Below are 26,361 nucleotides of genomic sequence, written 5' to 3' on the forward strand. Positions count from 1 at the left end.
AGGGAAAGTGAGGCTCAAAGGCACTCGCTCAATCTCTTGTGCTTTTTCACTTACACCCACACTTTTTTGTTCTGGGCCTCTTTCAAATCTCGGGTGAACTTATGAACATAGAGGCAGCAAGCAAGGGCGACAAACTTTGTGAAGTTGTTTAATATGACTTCTTTCATCCATCCATCCATCCATCCATTTTCTAAGCCGCTTCTCCTCACTAGGGTCGCGGGCGTGCTGGAGCCTATCCCAGCTGTCATCGGGCAGGGGGCGGGGTACACCCTGAACTGGTTGCCAGCCAATCGCAGGGCATGCCTTCTTTCATAAAAGCATTAACAGACTGAATAAACAAACGCAACAAATAAAATTTTAAGATAACCGGAATGTAATGAAAAAAAAAACATCTAAGAAAAAAAAAGTCTAAGGGGCAATATATATAAGAAAGGCTATGCTGAGAGGTGCTCAAATGGTGGGAAGAACAATATTGAGAAAAGCTGCCAATCTAATGACTACAGAGAGAGTCAACGGCTCTGGTTGTCTATAATGTGTTCTAAATGAGTTTAGAGTGGCAGTCTGGCACTACCCTGGCATGTTGGAGGACTTGTAAATGGCTGCAATTAAATAAAACACTCCGCATGTGACTGCATGTCTGTCTGCATGAATGAGGGCCTGCGCCATATGTGTGTTGGATGTGGTCGTGTTGAGAGTGGACGCTGAGAAGGAAATGAGCCTGACCAGGCCAAGCAGAAACTGGCCGCGGTGAGCTAATCCTGCAGGAAGCTACATACTGTTTAGGTGTGTCTGCGCGTGTGTGCCTGTGTGTGTGTATGTGTGTGTGTGTGTGTGTGTGTGTGTGTGTGTGTGGGTGTGTGTGTGTGTGTGTGTGGTTGTGTAGATTGGCAAAGTAGTCTGCCATTACCAAAGCTAACAGGTGGACAGACATGACTTGTGTTTTTAGTCAAGCATGGCAGCTGAATGGAACGAAACACAACTGTGGATTGGCTGTGAATTAGGTTTGCGAATGTTTATATGGGAATAATATCTGGCTCAGAGCACCTGTCTGGGAACATTTCCCCAGAATGCCAGGAGAGCTGAGACGGCCAAACGGAGCATAGCAGATCACTCCTGGAAAGAGCTAACGTTAGCGGTGTCTCTCGCCATTCATTATGCATGGGGGAAAGCTAAGTTATTTTTAGCCCCAAAGTGACTAGCCTTCTGCTGCCAGGGATGTCACCTTAAAGTCACTGCTAACGTAATAAATGTTTCATGGCTTTGTTGAAACAAATATACAGAAACAAAGGAAAACCAAAGAAATGTTCTCTTATTGTGCACGAATCGTATCTTTTCTAATTGTGCTCATGTAAGGGTGACATTCCCGTTATGGCGCTTATGTGTTTAAATGTGTGTGTGTGTGTGTGTGTGTGTGTGTGTGTGTGAGTGTGGGTTAAATACACCCTTGGATTCGTGCTCATAGTTTGTTTTTGGCTGAACGTGATGACTCTTCTCTAGTGGATTATTGCCTCCTAATTAGACAGAGATGACTCGCCAAGGCAGAGGCGGTGTGTGTGTGTGTGTGTGTCTGTGTGTGTGTGTGTTAATGTGTGTGTGCGTGTGTATGTGCATGTGTGCGTGTATGTGCATGTGTGCATGTGTATGTGCGTGTTTCAGTGCGATTGTACTGCTTAAATTATTTAATGCACAGAGGAACGTTTAAGATCAAACCAAATCAACTCAAAGTGGATTTTTAAACTTGCCAGCAACTAGATGGCTCTCGAACCGGTTAGTCAAAAATTGTGGAGAACATTTTTTTTAGATAACTTTTTTTGTTAAAGAAGGGATTTAACAGAGGATGTGACAAATGAGGGAAAGAAATTAAGAAATTGAGTGAAAAGGACAGAGAGAGGGTAGGCACTGAGGAGAAGGGGGCGGTACAGCCCTGCAATGATCCCGCTTAACTGCTGAGTGGGCATTTCTGCCATACCCCCCACCAACCCCCACCACCACCACCACATCATCCCCCTCCACACACACACACACACATGTCCTACCCAGCAACTTTTCTCTGTTAACCACAGTAAATGTCAATAAACACTTTGCCTATTCAGGGCTGCAAAAAAAAACTGCCTCAGCTGGTTGCTGCAGCCAGCTGGCAATACACTCACACACACATACACGCAAGCACACACACACACATACACACACAGAAGAAGGTGTTCTTTACAGGGGTGGCAGGTTAGCAGGCTAATGCTGCTCTGCTGAATGAGTGTCCTTTGAATTGGGGGACATAATGAACTTCCAGGGATTAGCCGGAGCCAAACCCTGTGGTTTACAGCTATCGTCCCGTTCGTTGGGCGCCAGGAACGTGGCGGGAATAAACTGAGTCTGTCCACAAAGCAGTCAGAGGAGCGCTGAGCTTTTGGTGAGGCAGAAAAACCAATAGAGATTGTTGAGAAAATATTTTGCTGTTTGCCCAGTGAGTGAAAGAGAGAGAAAACAAAGGGAGATACAGTAAGACAGAGGAATAAAATGAGATCTAGCGGCTCCCTATTTGCTCTGTTTACCAAGATGTTTTGTCTTTTGTCAAACTGACTTTCTGGTTAAACAACCTCTTAGCCTACCTGCAGCTTATACTTTAGTAAGTGGACAGTTCAAATTGATCAGTCTGCTATCTTTATTTTATCAGAATCATTTACTCCAAGTGTACTGTTCCTTTGCACTGCCTCTGCTCCGGTTGTTAATCTGATGTTTTCTTTTCAGTGGTTCTGTATAGGTGAAGAAAAATAAATGAATATTAACTTGTGTCGGCCTTGTTATACAGACAGACTAACGTTATCTCAGCTCTCTATATTTATCGTTTGGCCGTTCATTCATTTCTTTGAAATAATTCCCTTGCGTGTGTCGAAGTTGAAAAAAAAAACAACAACAAAAAAAGCAATTAGTCTCTGGTTGTAAAACCCGGGTAAAGTCAGTGAGGCATTTAATTATATGTGTGTGTCGGCGATAAAACATTGCAACACATTGCCAATGAGTCATTAATGTATCTTATTCCTTTAGTATTCCTTTAGCAAAAAACAATCCCACGTAATTTCTCCTCAGTAAACTCAACTGGGGAAAATTCCACATTTCCCTAATGAGTTTAATAAATTAATAATTTGGTATATTATTTTTTTCCTTGTTTTGCCTCAGTTGGAATGGTATATTTAAAAAAAACTGACAGTCACACCTATGGACAATTTAGAGTCTTCAGTTAACCGAAGAAGCATTTTTTTACAATGAGGGCAGAAGCCAAAGTACCGAGAGAAAACCCTGCAAATTCGGGAGAATATGCAAATTCCACAAAGGACAACCGCAGCCAAAATTCCATCCTGGGACCTCCCTACTGTGAAGCAGATGTGCTTACCATTATTCCACTATGCTGCTGCAATCCATCCATCCATCCATTTTCTGAACCGCTTCTCCTCACGAGTGTCGCGGGTGTGCTGGAGCCTATCCCAGCTATCATCGGGCAGGAGGCGGGGTACACCCTGAACTGATTGCCAGCCAATCGCAGGGCACATACAAACAAACAACCATTTGCACTCACAGTCACACCTACGGGCAATTTAGAGTCTCCAATTAATGCATGTTTTTGGGATGTGGGAGGAAACCGGAGTGCCCGGAGAAAACCCACGCAGGCACGGGGAGAACATGCAAACTCCACACAGGCGGGGCCGGGGATTGAACCCGGCTCCTCAGAACTGTGAGGCTGACACTCTAAACAGCGCTTGCTGCTGCAATATTTATGTAAATAAAAAAATTTGATACCAAAAATATGATCAATATTTACAGGAGGAAGTTTAACAGAAAATGTGTTTTTTTTTTGTTTGCACATTTAAATAAGAGAGTGAGAGCAAGGCAGTGTGAGGGAATGCATTATTGCTTTTTCGTGTCGCCAGGACTTTTTATCTATGCCAACAACATATTTTTTCTTGGTCCAAATAAGTATTTGTGCAGATCGGGTGCAAGGAGGTGCTCTTTCACATTTATAGCGCTGTTGCAAAGAGGCAGAGTCACCAAATGTATTTATCAAAGGCTTTTAGCGAGCAACATTTATCCCTGGTGCTTTTATAAATCAGTAAAGGACACCAACAACAAGGGAAAAAATATAATGATTTAAGACAAAATAGGACAATCAGAGGACAAGAAACATTTGCCTATTTTAAAAGGATTGTCGGTACCCCCCTACCCACCATTGAGGACTTGCACGCTGCCAGAACTAAGACAAGAGCGTGCAAAATCCTCTCGGACCGTCTGCACCCCGGTCACCAGCTCTTCCAGCTCCTTCCCTCAGGTAGGCGCTACCGATCAACGCAAACTAGAACTAGTAGACATTCCAACAGCTTCTTCCCTCTTGCGATCAACTTCTTAAACACCTAACCTATAATTCCATTACAACAAGCTGGCAATTTTTTGACTTGAGTTCGTTGTCACATTTCTGTGGGGCCAATTATGTATTACTCGTGCACTCACTGTAGTTGTCTCGCCATGCTGCACTATTTGCATATACTGGCCACTCATGCCAGAGTAGCATCTGCTCCATTTGCACACTGATTGAGGAGTATCTGTAACATTTGCACAACCAACATTGTCCCAGATGATCGCACTACTCGTCACTTTAAACCGCATACACTCCTTGAAGTCTCAGCGCCCTTTGCACAATGGTCATTGCACCGGACTATTGCAATATTAGTCATTCGAACTGCTCTAAGTGCTAGAGGACTCTGCATCGTTTTGCACAATTGTTTTTTGTCAATGTCTTTATGTCCCCAAAGTATTCTGTAAATTGACTGTCTGTTGTACTAGAGCGGCTCCAACTACCGGAGACAAATTCCTTGTGTGTTTTGGACATACTTGGCAAATAAAGATGATTCTGATTCTGATATGAATTTACACTCTCTGCATGTTCGATGCAAGAGTTTATCATAAATTGTCTTTCAGACAGATGTTTTATGTCTCTGTTGTTCAGAATAGGTGAAACCTCCTCCATCTTCCTAGTGTCTCCTTCTCTTCGTCTCTCGTTTCACAAGCATATGTTCCTCAGTGGCATGTGGGTGGCCCCTACAATGGTGGTGGAAGCAGGTCACCTTTCAAGCAGCTGGAATTACAAGAGAGCTCACTGCCCCGTATGTGCTCTGAATGCTCATTCAGGAAGAATTATTAATAACAAATACTGAAGAAGAGAAGCAGCCAATTCATTTCGCCTCTTCTTTTGTCTTTTTTTTCCCCCTCATCAAATTCAGGAAGAGATGATCAGTAAAAGAGACCATATGTGACTGTGTTCCAAAAGATTTATTTGATGCCGCTTCATGTTGCATCTACTATATGAACTGAGTCTTGTCTTTTGATTTCTACTAGGAAGGTAACGTGCAAATAGACTCATTATAATGTGTTATCTGCTTAGATGTGTTCAATCATGAGAACGAACAATGCGTGTGGAAAGTTCAGTCATTTGTATCACAGTTGATTCAATAATCCTATCATGTCTTTATCTGACTTAGTAGTAAATCAGTGATATCAAGGTTTTTTTTTTCTGTTGATTATATTTTGCATATGGCTTATTCTTGATCAGTTGTGAATGTGCATCTGTTTGTGAAGCATGCCCTTACTGTACGATATGTGGTTTATTGATTTATATGCACAAATATACAAGCTCTTGGTTCTGACGCACACACAGAGCCTCAGACCGAAATGGGATGTATGAATGGGTCATCTGGGTTTGTTTTTCAAGCGCTCTCACTCAACAGTCCATTAGCTCAGTGCTGGAACGGCCAGTATTGTTTTCTCGCTGACATGTTTCGCCCAAGTCTAAGAGCAAGGATGAGAGAGGGAGCGTTCTATGCTGAGTGCTATAATGTTGCTCACAAACACACACATACACACACACACACTTTACCTCTGAAGTTAAAGAGCTGTTAAACATTGGACACAATATTTAAAGATGAAAGTGCATCTAAATGATGGTTTGATTCATATCTGTGTTGCAGAAAATTCTGTATTAATGAATGCTCACCTTTGAAATTATGACACCTGCTTTACCACCGTAATTGCCCAACATTAAGCGCTAATGGTTTCTTGCTGAGTTTGACTCACCTGTTGTCCTAACAGTCTTTTCTTTCTGCAATTTATTTTTGGTGTGAATGTTCTTTTGATGTTCAAATGTTTGTCTTCTTCCAGGGGTCGCCAACCACCACACCCAGTCCAAACTACGCCCTCCACTGCCCCCTCCACACAACCATCACACCTTGTCGCACCAGTCTGCAAACAGCCTCAACAGAAACACCCTGAGAGCGGGACGCAACCCCATTCACGCACCAGCACCTGGAACCGGAGACGGACCCACCACTCCCGAGTCTGTGCAGCTCCAAGACAGCTGGGTGCTCAACAGCAATGTCCCACTAGAAACCAGGTCAGAGATTTTTGTCTTTGCTTCTATTTTTAGTCAATATGTTTAGCTGATGTTGATATCCACAGCCATTGGCAGTAAGTGCAGCCCAGTAATCAATAGTGAGGAATGAAAGCCCAGAGACATGCTGCTAAGCATCATCACTGTCAGCACAGGATGATGATGTTAGAAAGAACTGTTAAGAGAAATAATAAAAGCTGTGGAGGAAGTAGTACTGGTCCAGAATGTTTTACATAATTGATAGGAATACTGTAAGGGGGAAAAAAATACACTTTCAAGCAGCTACAATAAAAATATGTAGCTGATCACACTCATACTCAGACTGAGGGAGCTCCTCCAAAGTCATGCAGCTGGTGCAATATTAGCTCTCGATATCCAATTTTACTATAATTAATCAAATTAAGCAAATAAATTACTTGTCAATAAAACATTTTGATATTTCTTCTATTACTCTAAACTGCACTTCAGGATACTAAAAGAGGCACATGGAGTTTTTGACCCTGACCATTATTTACCAACCCCATCTCCATGCCATTGTCATATACAGTATGGTACTTACGTCAGTTGTAGCTGTGTTGTAAAACCAGTGATACAGAGACATTTACTTTCATGATGATGGCTCTTTCAGGCTACCATATGCATTGTAATCTGTTAAAATAGAAGATATAACTTTTGAACAGCAACTACTTTCAGGACAAACTGTTTGAACAAAATATATATATAAAAAAAGACTATTTACATTAAAATCCATACAAACGGTACATACATTTTCTATAAACACATATCAATGCTCATTGTTACTTCCTTGTGTGACAGCTGACTGTATGCTGTATAATATTATAAACAGTGTTGGGCAAGCTACTTGGACAGAATAGTAAGCTAAACTACAAGTTATTCTACATTAACTTCAACTTCACTACACTGACTCTACACAACAGAGAAATGTAGCATGTTACAATAAAATAGCTAAAGAAAATAAAAAACAAATAATCATTACAGTTGCAGATGTGGTCATCATTCTCAACTATTAATTTAAGACTTTTTTTATTATAAAATATCAAAATAATTATTAAAATGACCACAACAAGAAACAAAAAAAAATTTCTGAAAATTTAATTTTCAACTTCATCTATCTCATTTTTCCTACCTTGATCTTCCTGTCTAGATTCCCTTCACAAACACACGCACAGAGACACACACACGTAAATCCACACACGCACATTTGTATTGAATTGCTGCCAAAGAAATGTTGCTAACTAGCGCTACGTTTGCTGACTGAGTTGTGATGACTAGCTAATTAGCTGACGATTGTTGCTTAAACTTTGGGAAATACCAGAATGTGTATCCTTAAATTTGTGCTGGACATCTTGGATGTTGGCAGGACCTTCCTTCTGTGGTTGTACAGTAAACACTGGAACTTATAACAAAGGTTTTCTGTAAGAATTAGCTAAGTAAAATGCATTTGTTAAGGTATGGTCAGGGAGATTCACATGTAGACACCTTTGCCCCCTCCTCTGCCATCGTCTCCAGCTGAGTAACAGAAGAGATGCATTTATAGGGTTGAGAACTGCCTGCAGACGCTACCTTGTCATGTGATGTAGCTTCATCACATTAAAGCTATTTAACTCAAACAGCAACATTATTGCCCATTGTTTAGTTTTTTCTTGTTAGTCTATTTATACTATCCTATTTATTGTATTTTTATTGTTGCCATCTGTCACACCATTGGACCAAGAAAAAAATCCTAGTTGCGAATGTATCTTTCACTGACAATGGCAATAAAAAAGATTCTGATTCTCTTAAGACCATGCTACAGAGAAATGTAGTTAAACTATTAACCCCGCTGCTTATTACGTTACTGCCCAACACTGATCATAAGTATGCAGAATAAAACCATATTAGGATGTGAAACAGCAGCGTGGTGTACAGTTTTTTATGTTTTTATTTAACCAGGTAAAACGCTTATTGAGATATAAAGTCTCTTTTTCAAAACAAACCTGGCCAAAAAGCAGCAGATATTTTACAGTAATAACACAAGAACATTAATCCAATAAATAAATATAAATAATAAAATATGCATAAAAATATTAAACTACAGTTTTAATTTAAAAAAAATGTTTTGTTCAAAAGATGCAGTTTTGCATGTCTAAAAAACAATACATTTTAAGGAGGGAGATCTAGGAATTACGTATTTAATGTTTTTTCACTGCCCCGTCAAATGTCTCAATCAGGAAACATTTCATCACATTAAAGGTCTCATATTTTACCAAACCAACTTTTTCTAGTATTTGGGATGTCAGATTGGCTCTATGGTGCCTCAGTAAACGTGAAATATGTATTAAAATTGTCCACACATTCCTGCGCTCCAGACGTTTTTCTGCCAAGAGGCCTGAAATCAGTTCATTTGAATTTCTCAAGCTTACCGACATCACTAGCGAAGATCTATGCCTCCCTCTCCGCTCCTGAGCCAGCACTGTCAACATAATAACACGTGTGCGCTCACAACTGGGTCTTCTACACAGAGGCAACCAATCAGAGGAAAGGAAGCGATTTTAGCCAAATATGGACAATGTGGATACAAACAGAAGTAGCTGTCTGAGGGGCCTTTTATGCATACTAGTATGACAAAACCAAGGTGTTTTTTGTAATGAAATTGACACTTTTATACTAAGTCCATGTTAGAGTGGCACTATGTGGTGGTCTAAATAGCCAAAATACAGGACCTTTAAGAGCAAACCGGGAAATGCATTCCTACAGAATATGAGGTGCATATATCCATCAAACACACACTTAGTGAATAATGTGATTTTGTTCATAGAATGACATTAGAGAGACATTTTAATTTCAACACCTTCTACTCCAATGTAACCTCCTCTTCATCATGAGAAAAACTTTCAAAGCACATTGCCGTTAGTCTGCTCTCTGTCTACGTTCTACCTGTAGAGAAGAAGGAGGTGATAGAAACCATTCATTTAGCCCAACAAATGTTCTCTTCCCTGTGCACAAGAGCGCTTATGGGGCGGAGCCTTCCTGCGGGGCGTTGCAGTGCGGCATGTGGTGGGAGTGACGCAGCATATACTGTATGCTCTCTTGCATCTGCACGTTTTTGAGCATTTACTCCTTAAGCTGTAGTTGTGTTTTTCCTGCTGGGCACAGGGGCTTTCCAGCACTGATGGTTTTGGATGTGTTCCCTAGTGTGCCGGCCCTTTGCAACATTAATGAGGCCTGGCTATGTTTAATTCAGCTTCACTGATCGCGGCTTTATGCTCACACTGTACTGATGCATGTGTACATGTGGATGTCTGGTGTAACTATGGCTTTCAGCAGGAGCTATATGTAGTCACAGTAGTCATTTGCAGTCATTGTTACTGTCATAAATACAGAATATTACCAAAACATAAGGTACGTTTGTAAAATTGAACAACACCAATTAAAAACATTGCTCAGATTTGATCATCTCTTCAGTGTGTGTCTGTACTGTACTGCATCATATAAAGTAGCAGTAGTAGTTTTTTAGCTACAAGGGTGAAATATTGGAAACATATTTTGGTCTGATGGAGTGCAGCTTGACCAACCTTCTATACCCGCAATAATAAACAAAAGGCAGAATTTTTATCATCTTGTATTGGATCTTAGAATCGAGATTTACCCCATTTGATGTATTTCCAGCAAAGAGACAGTATATTTTGAAAGGTTTGGTAAAGTGTTGTTGGAATTGTGATTTTATTCCTGCTTTCATTGAGGTTACTAGCTGTTGTATTGGTGTGATAGAAACAGCAATGTTACTGTCCCAAATGCAGTGGTTGGTTCAATCATGTTATAGGTTTGGGTAGGTTAGACCTTGAAAAGGTAGAAGCATTCCTGAGGAGTACGGAGTTGATACCTACACCTTGTTGCCAGTTACAATGACAGAATGTGGCTGGGGTTTCACAATCACATACTCAAAATCAAGTCAAAGTCCACAAGTATATTGGTGGAACATATCTCATTATAAAATGGAACAATAAGGTAATGATGACATGTTGTGCCTTCGTGTGTTTATCAGTGTCTGTGCTTGTGTACTTGAATGCAAACTTTCCTCATTGGAATTGTATGTAAATCTTGGCATTTGTCATCCACTCGTTGTTGCGATTATGTGCATGTATGTGTCTTTTGGCTTGAGCCTATAGTGCGACAGCACTGAGAGGATGAAGATTGATCACCTCACGACACCCCAGGGTCTGGATGACTGGCAATGGAAGCAAGAGATGAAAACAGACTAGGGAGGAGGCGTGATTTAGCATAGAAAAAATAAATATAACTTGGAAATACACAGTAGGAGGGAGAGAGCTAAGGAAATTGGAAGATACAGTTTTCAGTAGAGGTGAGAGAGAGAAATAGATGGGGAGACAAGAAAATATTGTGAGAGAAGTAAATTGTTTGGGGAGTGTGAGAGAGGAGATAAAAAGGAAGCCTGGGTAGAACATGGATTATTTTACTGGTGTGAGATAAGACTATAGAGTTTGTGTGACATTGTGTATGTTTCTGAGCAAGAGTGCAAAACCTTGCTTTGTAAGTAAGCGCACATTCAGATTTGTGCTGGTGTTTTGTTATAAAACACCAGATTTACGGTTCATCTCTTGCTTGGGAAACTGATATGGGTTTTCAGTCCTGAACTGTATTCTCAGGTCATACCCCTGCTCACGCCCATGGCCCCAACTCAAGGAGAGAAATGCAATCAATATGATGGGTGCAAAATTTCAATTTATCTGGATGGAGTAGCAGAGAGCAAAGCGGGTTGGGCTGCTAGGTTACCATCCGCTGCATTACTGTGGGACAGATTTGGAGTTGCTACTTTAAGGAACTACAGGGGATGAATAAATGGGAGCAGTAAAAACAAAACAATATTCATATCCACCACTGTGTATATCCTATCTGTTCTTGTATTTTGGATGTCTTTTTTTCAGGCCATAAGGACTTTGATGGGTTGATGTGGACTGGAATAATAAATTGTGAATCTATGAGCATACTACAAAAAAAACACACTCATTCATGAGCTGTTAAGTGTACATCAAAGCATGAGGTGCCACTATAATACCCAAACGTGAGGCCATTTTAGCTTATCGGAATTATTTGCTCTAAGCAACAAAAACAATGGTACAGAAATGTAATAGCTTTGGCCTGATATTGGAGTGGAGTCAGGTGGGGGAGGTGTTTCAACACCCACACTTTTCCCGATGAGAGGGTTTAACACCGACACTTTTTTTCACTGCTATTTCACAAGCACCTTATAACAGTCGCCCACTCTCCCCCTCTCAGCCTGCACTGTGGCAGCCTTCTCTCCTCCTCCTTGAAACATGAACCCAACTTTTTTATTTTCATGACCTGACAAAGAGCAGTACGGTATGGCACCATATTCTTACTATTTACTGATTTCATCTTGTTGCTATCTCAGATAAAAAATAATATAGTTGCAAGCTGTGCCAATTGAACATTATTATTATATTGTAGTATGTACAATGAAAACAAAAACACCATATGAGATAACATGGATGCATTAGATCTCTCATAAACAATCATGTCCTCCTTCAGAAGAACATGCATCAAATGAATGGCCATTGTTCTTCATCCATCTGTCCTTCTGCTTTGTATCTATTCCCATAATTGTGGTTGGAAACAATTCTCGGGGCGACATCCTTGAGCCCTTTGTTTAACGCTCAGATCTGGCTCCATCCAAAGTTGAATTCTCATTAATTGTCCTCTGATGATGACGATTCACTATACTATCCAGAGCAACCACATGTTTGTGAACTAAGAAATAAAGATGTGTGTACATGTTTGCAAAAGACGTCTTCGCTCAAGGGAAATGCTAGCTTTGACTTCCTGCTAATTACCCAGCACGCTCTCTGTTCTGTGGTTAATTGTCCAGGTCCTCTATTCTCTCAATGGGGTTGCAAATGATTGAAAATAGATCAACCGTTCTTCTAATCTTCAGCCTCCTGTCCATCCTCCATTCTTCTCATTTTTTTGCATACAGATGCAAGATAAGTGTTTTCAAGCACATGCAGGGAAATCTCATGAAAGAAAACCACATCAGTTGTGAATGTTTGTGCGTGAGCAGTAGTCCCTGCGTGTCAGTGTGTGAGTTAGTTTGTGCCTGCTCCTCGTGTGTGTGTGAGTTGCATGCATTAGATGACAGCGGGGTAGCAGTCGTTACTTGCTGCTTCTAGCCATGCGGGAGGAAAAGGGTGTAGCTGAGGGGTCTCTGTCAGCACTCTCTAATTATGTGTGACGGTTCCATGCTGGACCAACGTGGACAATTCCACAGTGCTCACACACATCCACAAACACGCACGCACACACACAGACACGCACACTCACACACACGAACACACAAATAACCCAATTTAATGATACATAGCTGTGATTGCCAGCTGCCTACTATGATAGAAACCCTCCGTGGTCCTCTGCAACATAAATCAATGTCAATTACCTCCCCAGAGTACATTAGACACTTTACATTCCTAGTAGTAATTAGTATGGCTTGTAGACATATATTCATCTCACACCAAGCTCACAGTGGCCCCTCTGCACGCAGTAAAGCTAATGAATGAGTAAAATGCATATATCTCATATACTGTGCATTGTCTCACGTAGAATGCAAGTAATTTGCCTATTGTTACACAAATCAGTTGCATTGTGTTTAATTACTGCCAGCAGTATCACGGGTGGTAAAAATGAGTTGAAGCAAAGGCACACGCTGGATGACCTTGGTGCGTGCGTGCATGTAAACACAGGGGTCCTTACTTTTGGGTTTGTGTAAGCTTATGCATGCATATTAATATTGATGGGTTTGTCACTGAGAGGCAGCTATTTTTAGAGAGTAACCTCATGTTTCTTTGTCTGCGCCTTTTTTCAGCTTCTTTCTGTCGAGTCTTCTCTTGTTGTCACGAAACTCACTTGACAGGTAAAAAGGAGGACCATGAAAGTGGAAAAGAGGATGCTGATCCAACAATCAGTGGCACGCAATGATGAGAGGGCGAGAGACAGTAGAGGCTGACTGAATAATTGATAGAGTGGAATGCTATTACCACACAATATCGTCATGCTCTGAACACATCACCTGTTTTCACTGAATGTTCTTAGATGAGTAGTTATTAAAGACATCAAAATGATACAGCCGATCACACAGTCGAGTCTAGTTAATCATATATTAAATAGCAGTCAGCAAATCCAGCAACAGCGGTGGATTACGACTAGTCGGAATTTCACACCTAAAGCCAAGGAGGAGGAAAAAGGAACACTGACATATTTTAAATGAATACGCACTGCTAGTATTGTGGACAGAAATTAGGCCATACACTATTCATTAAAAAAACACTGACGATATTAACAATATGGTCCATTAAATAGACAAAAAAAAATCATGACATGCAACATGTGCATCGTACTTTATACGTACATAGAAGCCAAGCATGAGCAGAACCAGGAGGTGCTTAAGGTTGCTATAGCTCCCACTGGAATACCAATAGCACCCCCAAGAAAATATGCTATAATTGTCATTCACGGATAACGTAGGCAGCTAGGATTTAGTTTCCACTCAATGAATGTGTGTATGCTTATCTGTGCCTGTGTTTGACTCGAGACTGGTTGAGGGTGTAGTCCACCATTTGCCTACAGACAGCTGGGATAAGCTCCAGCTCCCTGTGACCATAATATTTTTTTTTCTTGCATGTCATACACCTCACCCGAAAAAAACGTTTTCTTTTGTCTTCTGTTAGCCTCACAAAATTCTACACTGGTTTTATTTTTCGCTGTTTTTTGTTTAAGCATCTACCGATTGGTGCTAGCAAGCCTCCCTCAGGATTAGCAGCCGTACATGCTTATCCAAAGATTGAATTTCGTTTGTGTGCGTGTGTGTGTGTGTGTGTGTGTGTGTGTGTTTGTTTGTAATGTTTTATGTTACACTAGACGAGGACTTGCGGCATGGTGGTTGACTGGTTAGAGCAGTTCTGAGGACCGTGGTTCAAATCCCGGCCCCGCCTATGTGGAGTTTGCATGTTCTCCCCGTGCCTGCGTGGGTTTTCTCCGGGCACTCCGGTTTCCTCCCACATCCCAAAAATAGAACATGCATGGTAGGTTAATTGAAGACTCTAAATTGTCCTTAGGTGTGAATGTGAGTGGGAATGGTTGTTTGTTTATGTGTGCCCTGCCTCCTGCACGAAGATAGCTGGGATAGGCTCCAGCACGCCCACGACCCTTGTGAGGATAAGCGGCTCAGAAAATGGATGGATAGACGAGGAATTCATTTTACACATATGTGACAGTTTGGTATGAAGAAAAACTGATTTGGAATATAATTCAAAGTCATATTAATCTAAGTTTGACTGGAATTATAGAAGGAGAGTCATTTCACATGAAGGCAAATCACAGCTCTCTTTCCGGTGTACATTCCATTTTCCCTCCTCTTTAATAGTTATTTTTGGCGAGCTATATTGTATTTTTAAGACAAGTACATGATTGTGAATGTTTTCTTACATATCAACTGATTACATTTCCAGTTCTGTGGTTGTCATTACACTTTCCCTCCTTGTCATAACTAGCATCCTTCTGTGTTGGTTCCATAAAAAACAGACATTAATAGTTTAGAGAGTCAAAAATGTTGTTCATATTGATACACAAATGCTGCATAAACACATAAACAGGCAGTACACCAATACTCTCTGGCATATATTCTTCAAAATTCATGAAAAACGAGTTATACTAACAATATTCGATCGTGAGTTATTCTACTTTCTTTGTTACTGCAAGTTTGTATCTCATTGCGTGCACCACACTGCCCATCAGAGGTCAAGATTTGCACAGCAGTTATTTTATGGAACCCATCCATCCATCCATTTTCTGTACCGCCTTATACTCACAAGGGGTTAATAATGGGTCGGTTTTTCCTCATACCTACTGTTGCTGATTATTGTTCTCTGTTTGAGTAATATCACTTGATCAAGCCTTTTCTAACATTTCATACGACAAAATGCGTAAATTATTAATGATTATTGCTGAAATCATATCAGACCGATATCGGTATTGGCCAAAACACAAGGCTGCAATATAGGTATCTGATCAGAAGTGAAAAAGTTGGATCGGGACATCCGTAGTCATTGTCCATTGTCATTGTCATTGTCCATTGTCCAACTACAGAGTCAAAGTCGGTTCTCATGGAGGATCACCAGACTTATGAGAAATACAGCAGACACAGACAAATGGAATGAGTCTTCAAATCAATTGTAGATGTTACACTACTATAGCCTTTACATGCAGATTGTTAGCAGAATTTTGTTTTATGTAAATTACAACTATTGTTCTAACACGTTTCATAGAGGTATCCTTGAGCAAAAATGCGTGTTGTCACTGAAAGAGTCCTACACATTTCACAAAGACACACAAACACACAGAAGCAATCCTGACTAAAAATGTCTGTATTCAGTCTTCTTTGAGGCTGGAGTGACCTCACCTCCTCTGATCGGTCACATTCACCTGAGGGAGTCCGTGGTACCTCCTCACTTCCTGTACATGCGTGACAGAGTATGGTGAAAGGTGCCACAAAGGTGTAACAAAGTATTTTTCCTGTGTGCTGTGAAAAAGTTTCTTCAAGTCCGTTGTTTCATTTTTTTCATGTCTACAATGTTGCTTGTCACTCAAAGCAATGTAAGCCTGAAAAGAAAGAGTTCGAAGAAAATATATTTATAGGAGAATGAAGGGATGCATAATGAAAGATGTTTTTATGCTGTCAGAAAAAATAATATCATTGGAAATGGGTAAAGAACAGAATGGAAAGTGTTGAATGGAAAGTGAGAACGCAGAAGGGGCTGTGCACTGTGTGAGCAGGTGCAGCAATAGCAGAGGATAATGGGTAATATGAGCGAAGGGATGATGGTTTAGATTCCTCTTTTATCCTTTCTGAGCCTTGACCCCACTGGGGCAATGAGAACAGCAAAGATTCTCCACAGCCATCATATGTGAAGGCCTATATAAGTTGTGTGAACAGAAGCATAGCAAAGGCATTTAGGGGAAATATAAGAGTATTGATGGTTCAAAAGTGACCTTGGCATGGAACGGGCCGTACTGGAGACACAATCAGTTCAAGCATGTTCAAAATCATATGGCGAGAAGAGAATATCGGCGGGAGGAATTGGACCAAGAGTTGCACATATGTGACCCAACTGACTAAAATCGCAGTGCTCATTTGTAGTGTCTAATCCATGTTTTGCTTACAAGGCTTAATCCACACATATCTTTTTTTTCCATATATATATATATATATATATATATATATATATATATATATATATATATATATATATATATATATATATAAAATAAATTATCTTCCCTGCTCCAGGATCAAAACATTCTGACATGTCCGCAACCAACGGCATTTTAACAACAGCCTCAGTTCACATGGAAAGGGATTTTCAAGCTGCCATGTGCAATAGCCACCACTTAGGCCATGCTTTCTGATGCATAAGCGATGAGATTTTAATACACTTAAATATGCTAAATGTATAGGAAAAAAATGTGTTTTAAAAATCACCTTGTTGGTATGACGCTGTACACACCCTCAGCATTGACAACTAACATCTTTTGGGTCTTGTTTTCTTGTCTTCAGGCACTTCTTATTCAAGACATCGTCCGGGACCACCCCGTTGTTCAGTAGCTCGTCTCCCGGCTACCCTCTCACTTCTGGAACAGTGTATTCTCCGCCCCCTCGCTTGCTACCCAGAAACACATTTTCCCGATCGGCCTTCAAGCTAAAGAAGCCTTCCAAGTACTGCAGCTGGAAATGTGCCGCGGTGACGGCCATTGCTGCAGCTGCCCTGCTGGCCATCCTATTGTCCTACCTTATCGGTGAGCGGTCTTTTGAGTATCACCAATCAAGAAATTCCATTTTATGGATTGAATAATATATCCCATTAGGAATTAAACAAACACACAGTGCAGGTGAACGTAATAAACTGGGATGCACGTAACATTTTTGGTCTCAGGGGAGAACCGTTTGGTCCTCAAACTTTATCTAATTTGTTTTCCATTGACTGGGCTCACAGAATTAACCAAGGATTGAAATATATGAATAATTTCACACATACATTATTTTAATTACAATACAACCAGCAAAACTGAACACATTACTCAACACATTATCATGTAACTTTCAAAAGCAATTCTCTAGTACTGAAAACCAAATAAAATGACAGTGATAATGACAGTTTTGTTCAACACAATGCCTTTGTCATAAAATATATTCTTCAGTTGTGCAAGTTTTTACATTCCTTTTTCTAAATAAAAGACTAACAACTTTACAGTGAAGTCACTGCACTGTAGCAAATAATCAGCTGACTTCACTTGGTGTTGTTCTCTGTGATATGGGCAATAATCAGATAATGCACAAGGGAATCCCCAATTTCTATCCCTTTATATATCTCTACCCCGAGCCCTTTATATATCCCTCCCCTGACTGCAGCTGTCGGTGGACACTGAGACCAACCTTGCCTTCTTCTCATCCGCCAATCCACAATAATAGAACAGGGTTTAATAGAAATCCATCAGTAATGTTCTATGTTGTTTGACTGGCCCCCATATCTGTTCATAAATTTCAGGCACACACAACCCTCATCCTTTGTTCTGGAGCACACAATTTATTGTGACCACACATGCACAAGTCTCCACTTTTGGGCACTCCTGGTAATGAACGCATTCTTATATGCATGCTTACTAATCTATAACATACTTCCAGTGTTTGCTGACATGATTCACTGGCGTTCAAGACGGGAAGACAATCAAACGAACTGTGTGTGTCTGTAGGTGCTGTTCCGAGTCCTTGATTGGCCTCTTAACCCAGAGACAAAAATCAACAGAGAGGGGTTGTGAAGCCTTTCCAAAATCAGAAGAAACGCACACCTCATCGACTTCACATAACTTATTTAGAATGTGTCTTACATTATTGATATACATGTATATACAGTATACATCACCATCCATCTTTCCATCTATAGGGCCCCAGCTACCTTCCCCTGGATTTGTCAAGAATGCAACTGTGCAAATGCTTGCGCACATGCCATATTTATTTCAGTGTCTGCGTGTGCATGTATGCATCTGTGTGTGTGCGTGTCTGTGTGTGTGTGTGTGTGTGTGTGTGTGTGTGTGTGTATGCATGTGCCGTACATGTCTGTGGATGCGCATTTAAGCGTATATTCAGGTGTGTGTTTGTGTGCGTGTGCCATCCATGTGTCTGGATGCACACTTTAGCGTGTATTTGTGTGTGTGTGTGTGTGTGCATGTGTGTGCATGTGTTGTGCGTGTGTGTAGAATAGATGCGCAAATGTGTAGGTACAGTATGCGTGTGTGTGTACTCGTGTGTGTGTACTCGTGTGTGTGTACTCGTGTGTGTGTGTGTGTGTGGCCACACTTCACCTCTCCCCACAGAGTGCCCTTGAGAGTCCTTCTGAGCAGATCAAGGCCCCTTGCCCCTGGCATTAAGACAGATCCTTTCTCTCCTGGGCTTTCACGGTCACACTGCACTGGACAACCACGCATGGACCTGTGCAGCTGGGGTAGCCAAGGGGGCTCGGTCCTCCCCACATCCCTCCCCCATAATGCTTGACAAGCACATACTGTAGATGCAATTGAATTATCATTTTGCCCACCATTTAGTATTAGCATAGTTGGACACATCCATTTAAATTTGTATTGCACGAGATATGAGTTCAGATAATATTAATAAGCTATTGCTAGTGTCTAATGAGGAAAGTCCACGCGTGTATGTGGGCAACATTTAATAAATAGACATTCTGATTAACTAAATGGGGCATCCATGGCTTAGCTGAATAGCAAAAATCCTTCCCGTGATTCTCCTGACTGGCAGAGGGTGGGTGGGTGTATGTGAAATTGTTAGGACTGATTGATCATATCGTATCTATTTATCTATCTAGCTGTCGTGACTGAGGTGCCCTCAAGCAAGACTCACTGGTGTTCTCTGTTCACTCCTATGATGGTGAAAATGCAGTAGTCAAATTTCATGCATTCATCTGTGTGGCAAAAAAAAAAGGTTTTATGTAGTTGAAAAGGTCACCCGCATTATATAATCAGAACACTGAATATGTTGTGTTTACTTTAATGCATTTTAACCGACTTGCGTACATTTGAAGGATGGAGTCCTTCAGTTTTCAAGAATTATTTGATTCTATTTCAAACATCTGTTTTCCAAATGCTGTATAATTATTGAGCTGGCTATAATTCAATATATAATACACAATAGCTTATTGTTATTCTTAATTTGGAAAACTCCAAGGCTGTTTTCAGCTGTTGTAAATGGATGGTTTTGATGTTTTGTCTGAGCTGAACAGAGCTCTATCGGAGCTGCCAAGCCTGAAACCCTTGTGTTTACCTAGCTTTTTGTTGCGGTAATCGTGCAGTGAGTTTCAGTCGAAAGAGTTCACCGCTCATAAGGGGATTTTCTACATTGTTTTTATGCTGTGTATGTGTGCGTATCTAGAGCATGGTGCTTACAGGCAGGATTGAACAGAGTGCCCAGAGCCATGCAGCGTGAAGAGGACCTCTCTGAGGCGCTCGCCCGGGAGCCCCCCTCATAAATTACACCAGGACACATGTGCCTGAACAGCACTTTTTTTTATTTGCTAGTGTATGTGCATTTTTGTGTGAGCACAAGCGACAGGATGGTGTAACTTACTTCTCATTGTGTTACCATGAGAATATAAAGGCCTTCAAATATTGTTTTTCTTTCTCATTATTTTTCTAGACCACGAGTAGAACTTCAGAACTTCTCAGACATTCTTATAGGAAAGGAGGTAATTTCAAACCGTTAAAACAGACAAGAGACTAAATTAGAGAACAATTTGAGACTATTTGAAGTTGATCTTCCAAAAAGCCAAGTGGATGACAAATTTAGACAACCGTGTGCACTTGCTTATATTCGTTCGTGCATGCGTGCTCATTCCTGGACTGTTCTTGCTGTTGTACAGCATTGAGTGTATTGGTCTAATGTGAAGGCATGATTGTGCTAAACGACAAAATGAGAGTAATTGTTCTCCATTTGCCCATCGCCTGCTTTACTTGTTCCATGCACCAGAGCATAAGGAGAGGTTGTTGCTAGGATACAGGTGAACGGTTGGCATACAGGAGCAGATGCAGGTCCGTCGTCATGCATGGCAAACCGCCGACAGAGTAAAGCAAAAGGGCAAAAAAAAAAAAAAACGAGAAATGGGTGTAATGGAGTTTGGAGCAGAGAGGGCAGATGAGAAGAAGGGAGATGTGTCACTGTCACCATGATGCCAGAACGTAAGCGGGAAAGGAAAGAAGGATTGATGACTGAAGACACCGAGAGGAGTGAGGCTGGGGCTGCTATGTCACTGTCTGCACCATAAGAGGCGAGGGCAAACGACTCTGTGGTGGAGGGAAGGTGATTTACTCCAAAAAGGGTGTGTTGCTTGCTTACTAGAGAAGAGGCTGAAGTAATGGAGGGTGGTTTTAGGAGTGACAAGACAGTCAGGTGCAGAGAGGAGAAACTGAGAAGAGGAGAGATGAAGGGGAAAGCACCCTCCTGAGGTTATGTCTCCTGGTATATCAGTGGGATTAATGTTTCTTAATTGATCACAGCGAGCACAGAACAGAGGGAGTGTGACAGAGTCAACGAAAGGACGGAGTGACTGTGAAGGACATCAACAGGGCCATAATGACAAAAGAAGTGAGAAGGATTTGAAGATTGAAAATTAAAAGAGTGAAAAGAAGAAGGAACCCTGCTTGATCTACACATGAAAGATGGAGGTCATGTGAATGTGCATGGTTACATGCAAACAGTCTCAGGTGCACCCTTGACTAAAATGAAACTTGCTCGAAGGAGCTCATGTCACCTTTGCAGGCATGCGCCACATTTGTGAGTTTGATGGCCAAATATGTGGCATGTTCCACATGGTATTGTTACTACTGATGAATGAGAACACATACATTAAACATACACATACACTCGTGTGTGCATCTGTGTGTGTGCGTGTGTGTGTGTGTCTGTGTGCGTGTGTGTGTGTGTGCGCCATCAGCTATAACCTTCATGCCTGTAAACCACTTTCTATCCCTCATGACTGGCCCACAATTCCAACACTGAAAAAAAAATCCTTTGAATTGACTGAATTGGAACATGTACATCAGTTGCACATGATTTAAATGTCTTAAACTTACATATATTATTTGATTATTTTCGAGGAAAAGAGAGGAAAATTACATACATTTACTACATTTTAATCATGTGCAACTGAAAATTAAGTACCTTTTTTTAGTGAACGCTATCACAGTTACTTCGGATTATTCACGCTTTATTAGTAGCCTGCCTGCATTGTGTAATATGCGGAATATTGTTTATTTTAAAAAGACAATCATTTGCCACCTCGCACGCGTGCAGTATTCTCTGGCTGGTGATTCTCAAACCACCATTACTGGATACCATTGACAAAAGTCCGATTTTGAAACAGTTCCTTCTGAGTTTAATAGGGGACACAAAATGATTCTGGGATGACAATTTCCTGCTGTAAAGAGAAGTCACAATCAGAATCAGAATCATCTTTATTTGCCAAGTATGTCCAAAACACACAAGGAATTTGTCTCCGGTAGTTGGAGCCACTCTAGTACAACAGACAGTCAATTTACAGAACACTTTGGAGGCATAAAGACATTGACAAAAAACAATTGTGCAAAAAGATGCAGAGTCCTCTAGCACTTAGAGCAGTTCGAACGACTAATATTGCAATAGTCCGGTGCAATGACCATTGTGCAAAGGGCGCCGAGACTTCAAGGAGTGTATGCAGTTTAAAGTGACGAGTAGTGCGATAATCTGGGACAATGTTGGTCGTGCAAATGTTACAGATACTCCTCAATCAGTGTGCAAATGGAGCAGATGCTAGTGTAAGGAACCGTAAAGTACTGTTTTATTGAAATATTCACTCAAATCAAATAACAAGGGTGTAAGCAATACTTCTTGCAAGATTGACTATTTTTTTTGCAGTTTTGGCTCCCTTACCGTTTTCATAATGAGAAGTAAGAGCAAAAACAACCTCGTGGGCGGGAAATGTGTGACTGTCAAACTTACAGCTTTCACAATGCGGCTTCTTTCCAAACCGAGCTCCTTGACCCCAAAGTATCTGATCCCTCTGCATGTGGCTTCCCTTCTGCTTATCCAAGGTAGAACAGCTAGAGGTCAGGATGTGTCGCTCATGCCAGCGCCAGTGAGTAGGTGTGTGTGTGTGTCTGTGTGTGTACATGTCCTCATCCATTTAGTGTGAGTTTGTGCAAAGGTGAAGGCACAGTCGGGCATATGGTGATATGCAAGAACCTGGGCATGAGGATCAGCCATGGAGCTCGTGTCCATAGCAGCAGGGCCTGTCGTACTGGCAAAGGTGAGACTCTTATCACACTCTGCGAGTCCAGGAAAAAGGGCAGGGCCAGGGCCACGCACAAGGCGCTACACTATCTGCACCTGAGGGATAAATGGTCATCTCCATTGTCCAACCCATACAAGCGGACAGCTTGCACAAGAGTTTGTAACATCAGTGTTTATCCTTGAACCACCCATATATATTTAGGTTGGATAAGATATGCGCTGCTACAAAAAGTTTAATTAGCAGCCTCAATGACATCATGGCCGAGCTGTATTAATATCGCTTGCATTAGCGTGCATGGGCTTGTTTGATTCATTTATTTACTCATTCATTTATTCATTAGTGTGGGTTTTATTGAAGCTCAATTGTCAGTCCAATTAGGCCCACAGTGCTTCACTAGTCCTGTGTTGGAAACAGGAGAGGGATGAGAGAATCTCTTTTTCTCTCTTCTCTTGCTTTATCCCATTTTGTCTCTTGGCCTCCAAAACATGTTCTCCCTTCTTCCGTCCTTGATTTCCCCTCACTCTTTCTCTCTCGCTCTCTGATCTGAGATAAGATAGCATAGTTCCTCATATCCTGTTTCTAATACAGATCGATGAGAGGGGTGGGCCGGTAAGATGGATGAGACGTGGCAGAATGGGTTGATTTGGAACAGCGAAAGTGGGGGATGGGCAAGGCAGAGGAGGATGGGGAGGATAAGGTAGAGATATCCGAGAAGGAAATGAGTATTCAGAAAGGAGGACATCGCTCAGATTCACATCTCCTTTCATTTAGCCCATCGTGCACACAAACACTCTTGCAAGAGTCTTGTGAATACACGGCCACATTTGCATGGAGCCGTCTCAATATCTTAGTGCCAATAAGGCAGCCACTTCTGCTGCGTGATTGAGTGAGTTCCCTCTTCTAATGCGCGATGCAGGTGTAGTAGCTGTGATGAGCAACCTTTTTATATTGCAGTCAGTTTCAGTTGGGTTGCATCAGCTGGGTGAGAAGGTCCCATCGTGGTTACTCAATGTGGGTGTGCACGTGTGTGTGCAAGCCTGCGTGTGTGTGTGTGTGTTTTCATTAGGGGCATGTGCAGATGAACACACAATTTAAAGGAGACAAATTATCTTTCTCGTCATATTTAACCCCAGCAAGTCCTAAAGCCTCTGTCTCATACAAATCATCCATAGTTAAAAGAACAGCAGAAAAAGGAAAGCTGATTTAATACATGGACGATAGCATTTTGTAAACATTTAAAAGGGCGTGAAAATTGATGACCTGAAGCAGTGAAAATCTTCTTTCACCACTGTTTCCAATGAGAGTACTGCAGACAGAACAATGAGATTGTGGGCACATAAAAAGGGAAGTGGGCTTAGTAGCTATCTCTGTACAAGCAACATTAAGTACACCTTTATTTTAATGACATCAAATACATTCTTTTATAAAGTCTGCTTTTAAGAGGCTAATAAGCTCTGTTTTGATTGACAATGGATCAGAGGTATTAATTTAACAATACGCTTGTTATTTTGTGATTGGTGTAGAGCTTTACTACATTTGTACTAAAACGGATTTTGAGTGTTTTTTTGTCTCACGTAAAAACGAGAAACACTTCTAAGTATCATGTTGCATTGCAGTTCTACACCACTATAAAGTACAGCCACAATAATAAAAACTATCTCATCAAATTGATACATCCGTGAAAGTGCCAATCAAAATACGGCATTAATTAGTATTAGTGACGGATGACGGTCTTGTCAATGGGGGCGTCTGATAGAAAAGCAAGCAAAAGGCTTCCTAAACTAATTAACAGGATAGAGGGCTGATCCCAGCTACAATTACCAGCCTAATAGAGGTCAGAGTTGTTCATTTAGTAGCAAATTAAAACAGTTATTATGCATGTATTGGGGTGGCCATGGGAGATGGCAAAGAGAATTGAGCTGCCTTTGTGTGTACAAAGGAGGCTGGCATTCCTGGCTTTTTGTTTAGTTGTATAGGAACAGATTACTTGCAATACTAAAATGCTTCACTGTCATGGCATGAAAGCTAGGTTTTTACACTGATGGTTTTAGAGAAAAGGTGAAACCATGGAGAGAAAAGGAATGTTGCAGTGAGCATGATGTCACGCCAGTCCCGCAAAGCCCCTACCAGGCACCCAATCATATTGCTCTCGTCTCAGCCTTATAATGCTCCTAGACACGAGGGGACATGTTGGTATGGTGATGTATTAACCAGCTCTAGTGTCCTGCATTTATTCACGTCTTTGGCATTTCAGTTTGGTGACAGCATCGCTCAGCATTGACACACAGTTGCATTTGTTCACGTCTACTTCTGTTGGTTTAACAACTATTTGTATTAAGTAATGATGACGGCTAATTTGAAAGAATTAAGAAAACAGAGAGAGAGAGAAATTATGATGTTGAACGTATTTCAGAGAGCAGACTAATGCTGACGAGACATTATTTCCCAGCATCAGGACATTCGCCCACAGCCTTACAAAAAGTCACCTTCTTCTGTCACTTTCGCTCTGTATTGTCCCCTAACGCAGAAATCAATTTACATCCTTTTATTCGGGATGTATAAATACTTCCCAAACACACAATGGCGACATTGTATTGTATTTGTATTTCTGTCTGATCGCCCATGTTGTGAACCACTTAGTGTCAGACAATGAATCATGACCATTTTCTTCCCCAACCAGCCAATGAATACGGAGCCATTTGTCGCTTAAATCGTTCTTTTCTGCTTCTCCCTATTCCTCTTTTCATCTGCCTGTCCTTTTATTCATCTGCTTTTTTTCTGCAACATCATCTGCAGCCTATTTTCTTGCTCCTTTTCATCTTCGGGGAGTTGTGCATTAATATTCTCTCAGTTCTTGCTGTCTTTTCATATTCTTGCTGTTCCTCTTTCCTCTTCTTCCCCTCACTGCAGATGTTTGGAAAGCATGACACGATTTCCTCAAGGAGCCCCTGACCATTGGCCTTCTCTGAGCTCAGCGGGCACCTCCTCCTTTTCATCCCCTCCCCTCGTTCCTCTGTCCACCAGCCCTCACTCTTTGTTTTTTGTCACAGTATCACATGCGCTGCTGCTTGAGCTGCTGTCTTTTGCAGATGATACCGGCAAGCACTTTGCCTTTGTGAATTATGCATTGCGATGGCATAAAAACCACATGAAGCATCTGATCTATTTTTAATCCAACTCGTTTGCTTGTTGAACCTGCTTCTTGTGATCTGGTGCATGTGTGTGTGTGCGTGCGTGTGACAAAATGAACATGAGTAAAAGGAAGCTAGAGATAAAAAGACCACAGCCTAAATCAGATTGTACTTCTTCTTGGCTGTCACTTGACGTTTCAATTCAACTTAATGTTCTTGGTTTGTTATATTTGAGCCAGTACTTCGAGCTTAAAAAACGTATTTACACTCCCTGTGTCCCAAAACCAAAAGGGTTAAAGTTATAGCAACAAAGTTAAATACATCAATTTCATTTAATCAGACCGTGACAAAGAAGTGTTTTTGAAAAAAAAATAAAAAA

At 41.1% G+C, this 26,361-nt stretch overlaps 1 protein-coding gene across 7 annotated transcripts in view; it reads left to right on the forward strand.

Moving 5' to 3' along the window:
* tenm2a (teneurin transmembrane protein 2a) overlaps window positions 1–26,361 on the forward strand; it is a 245,648-nt gene that overhangs the window by 176,514 nt on the left and 42,773 nt on the right. For all 7 annotated transcript variants that reach the window (XM_061685215.1, XM_061685221.1, XM_061685217.1 and 4 more), the window contains 2 exons: window positions 6,202–6,433; window positions 17,076–17,314. In XM_061685215.1, the coding sequence (XP_061541199.1) occupies window positions 6,202–6,433; window positions 17,076–17,314 (471 nt within the window). The remainder of the gene's footprint in view (window positions 1–6,201; window positions 6,434–17,075; window positions 17,315–26,361) is intronic.

The sequence above is a fragment of the Phycodurus eques genome, chromosome 9 (assembly GCF_024500275.1).
Source record: "Phycodurus eques isolate BA_2022a chromosome 9, UOR_Pequ_1.1, whole genome shotgun sequence".
Classification (NCBI taxonomy): domain Eukaryota; kingdom Metazoa; phylum Chordata; class Actinopteri; order Syngnathiformes; family Syngnathidae; genus Phycodurus; species Phycodurus eques.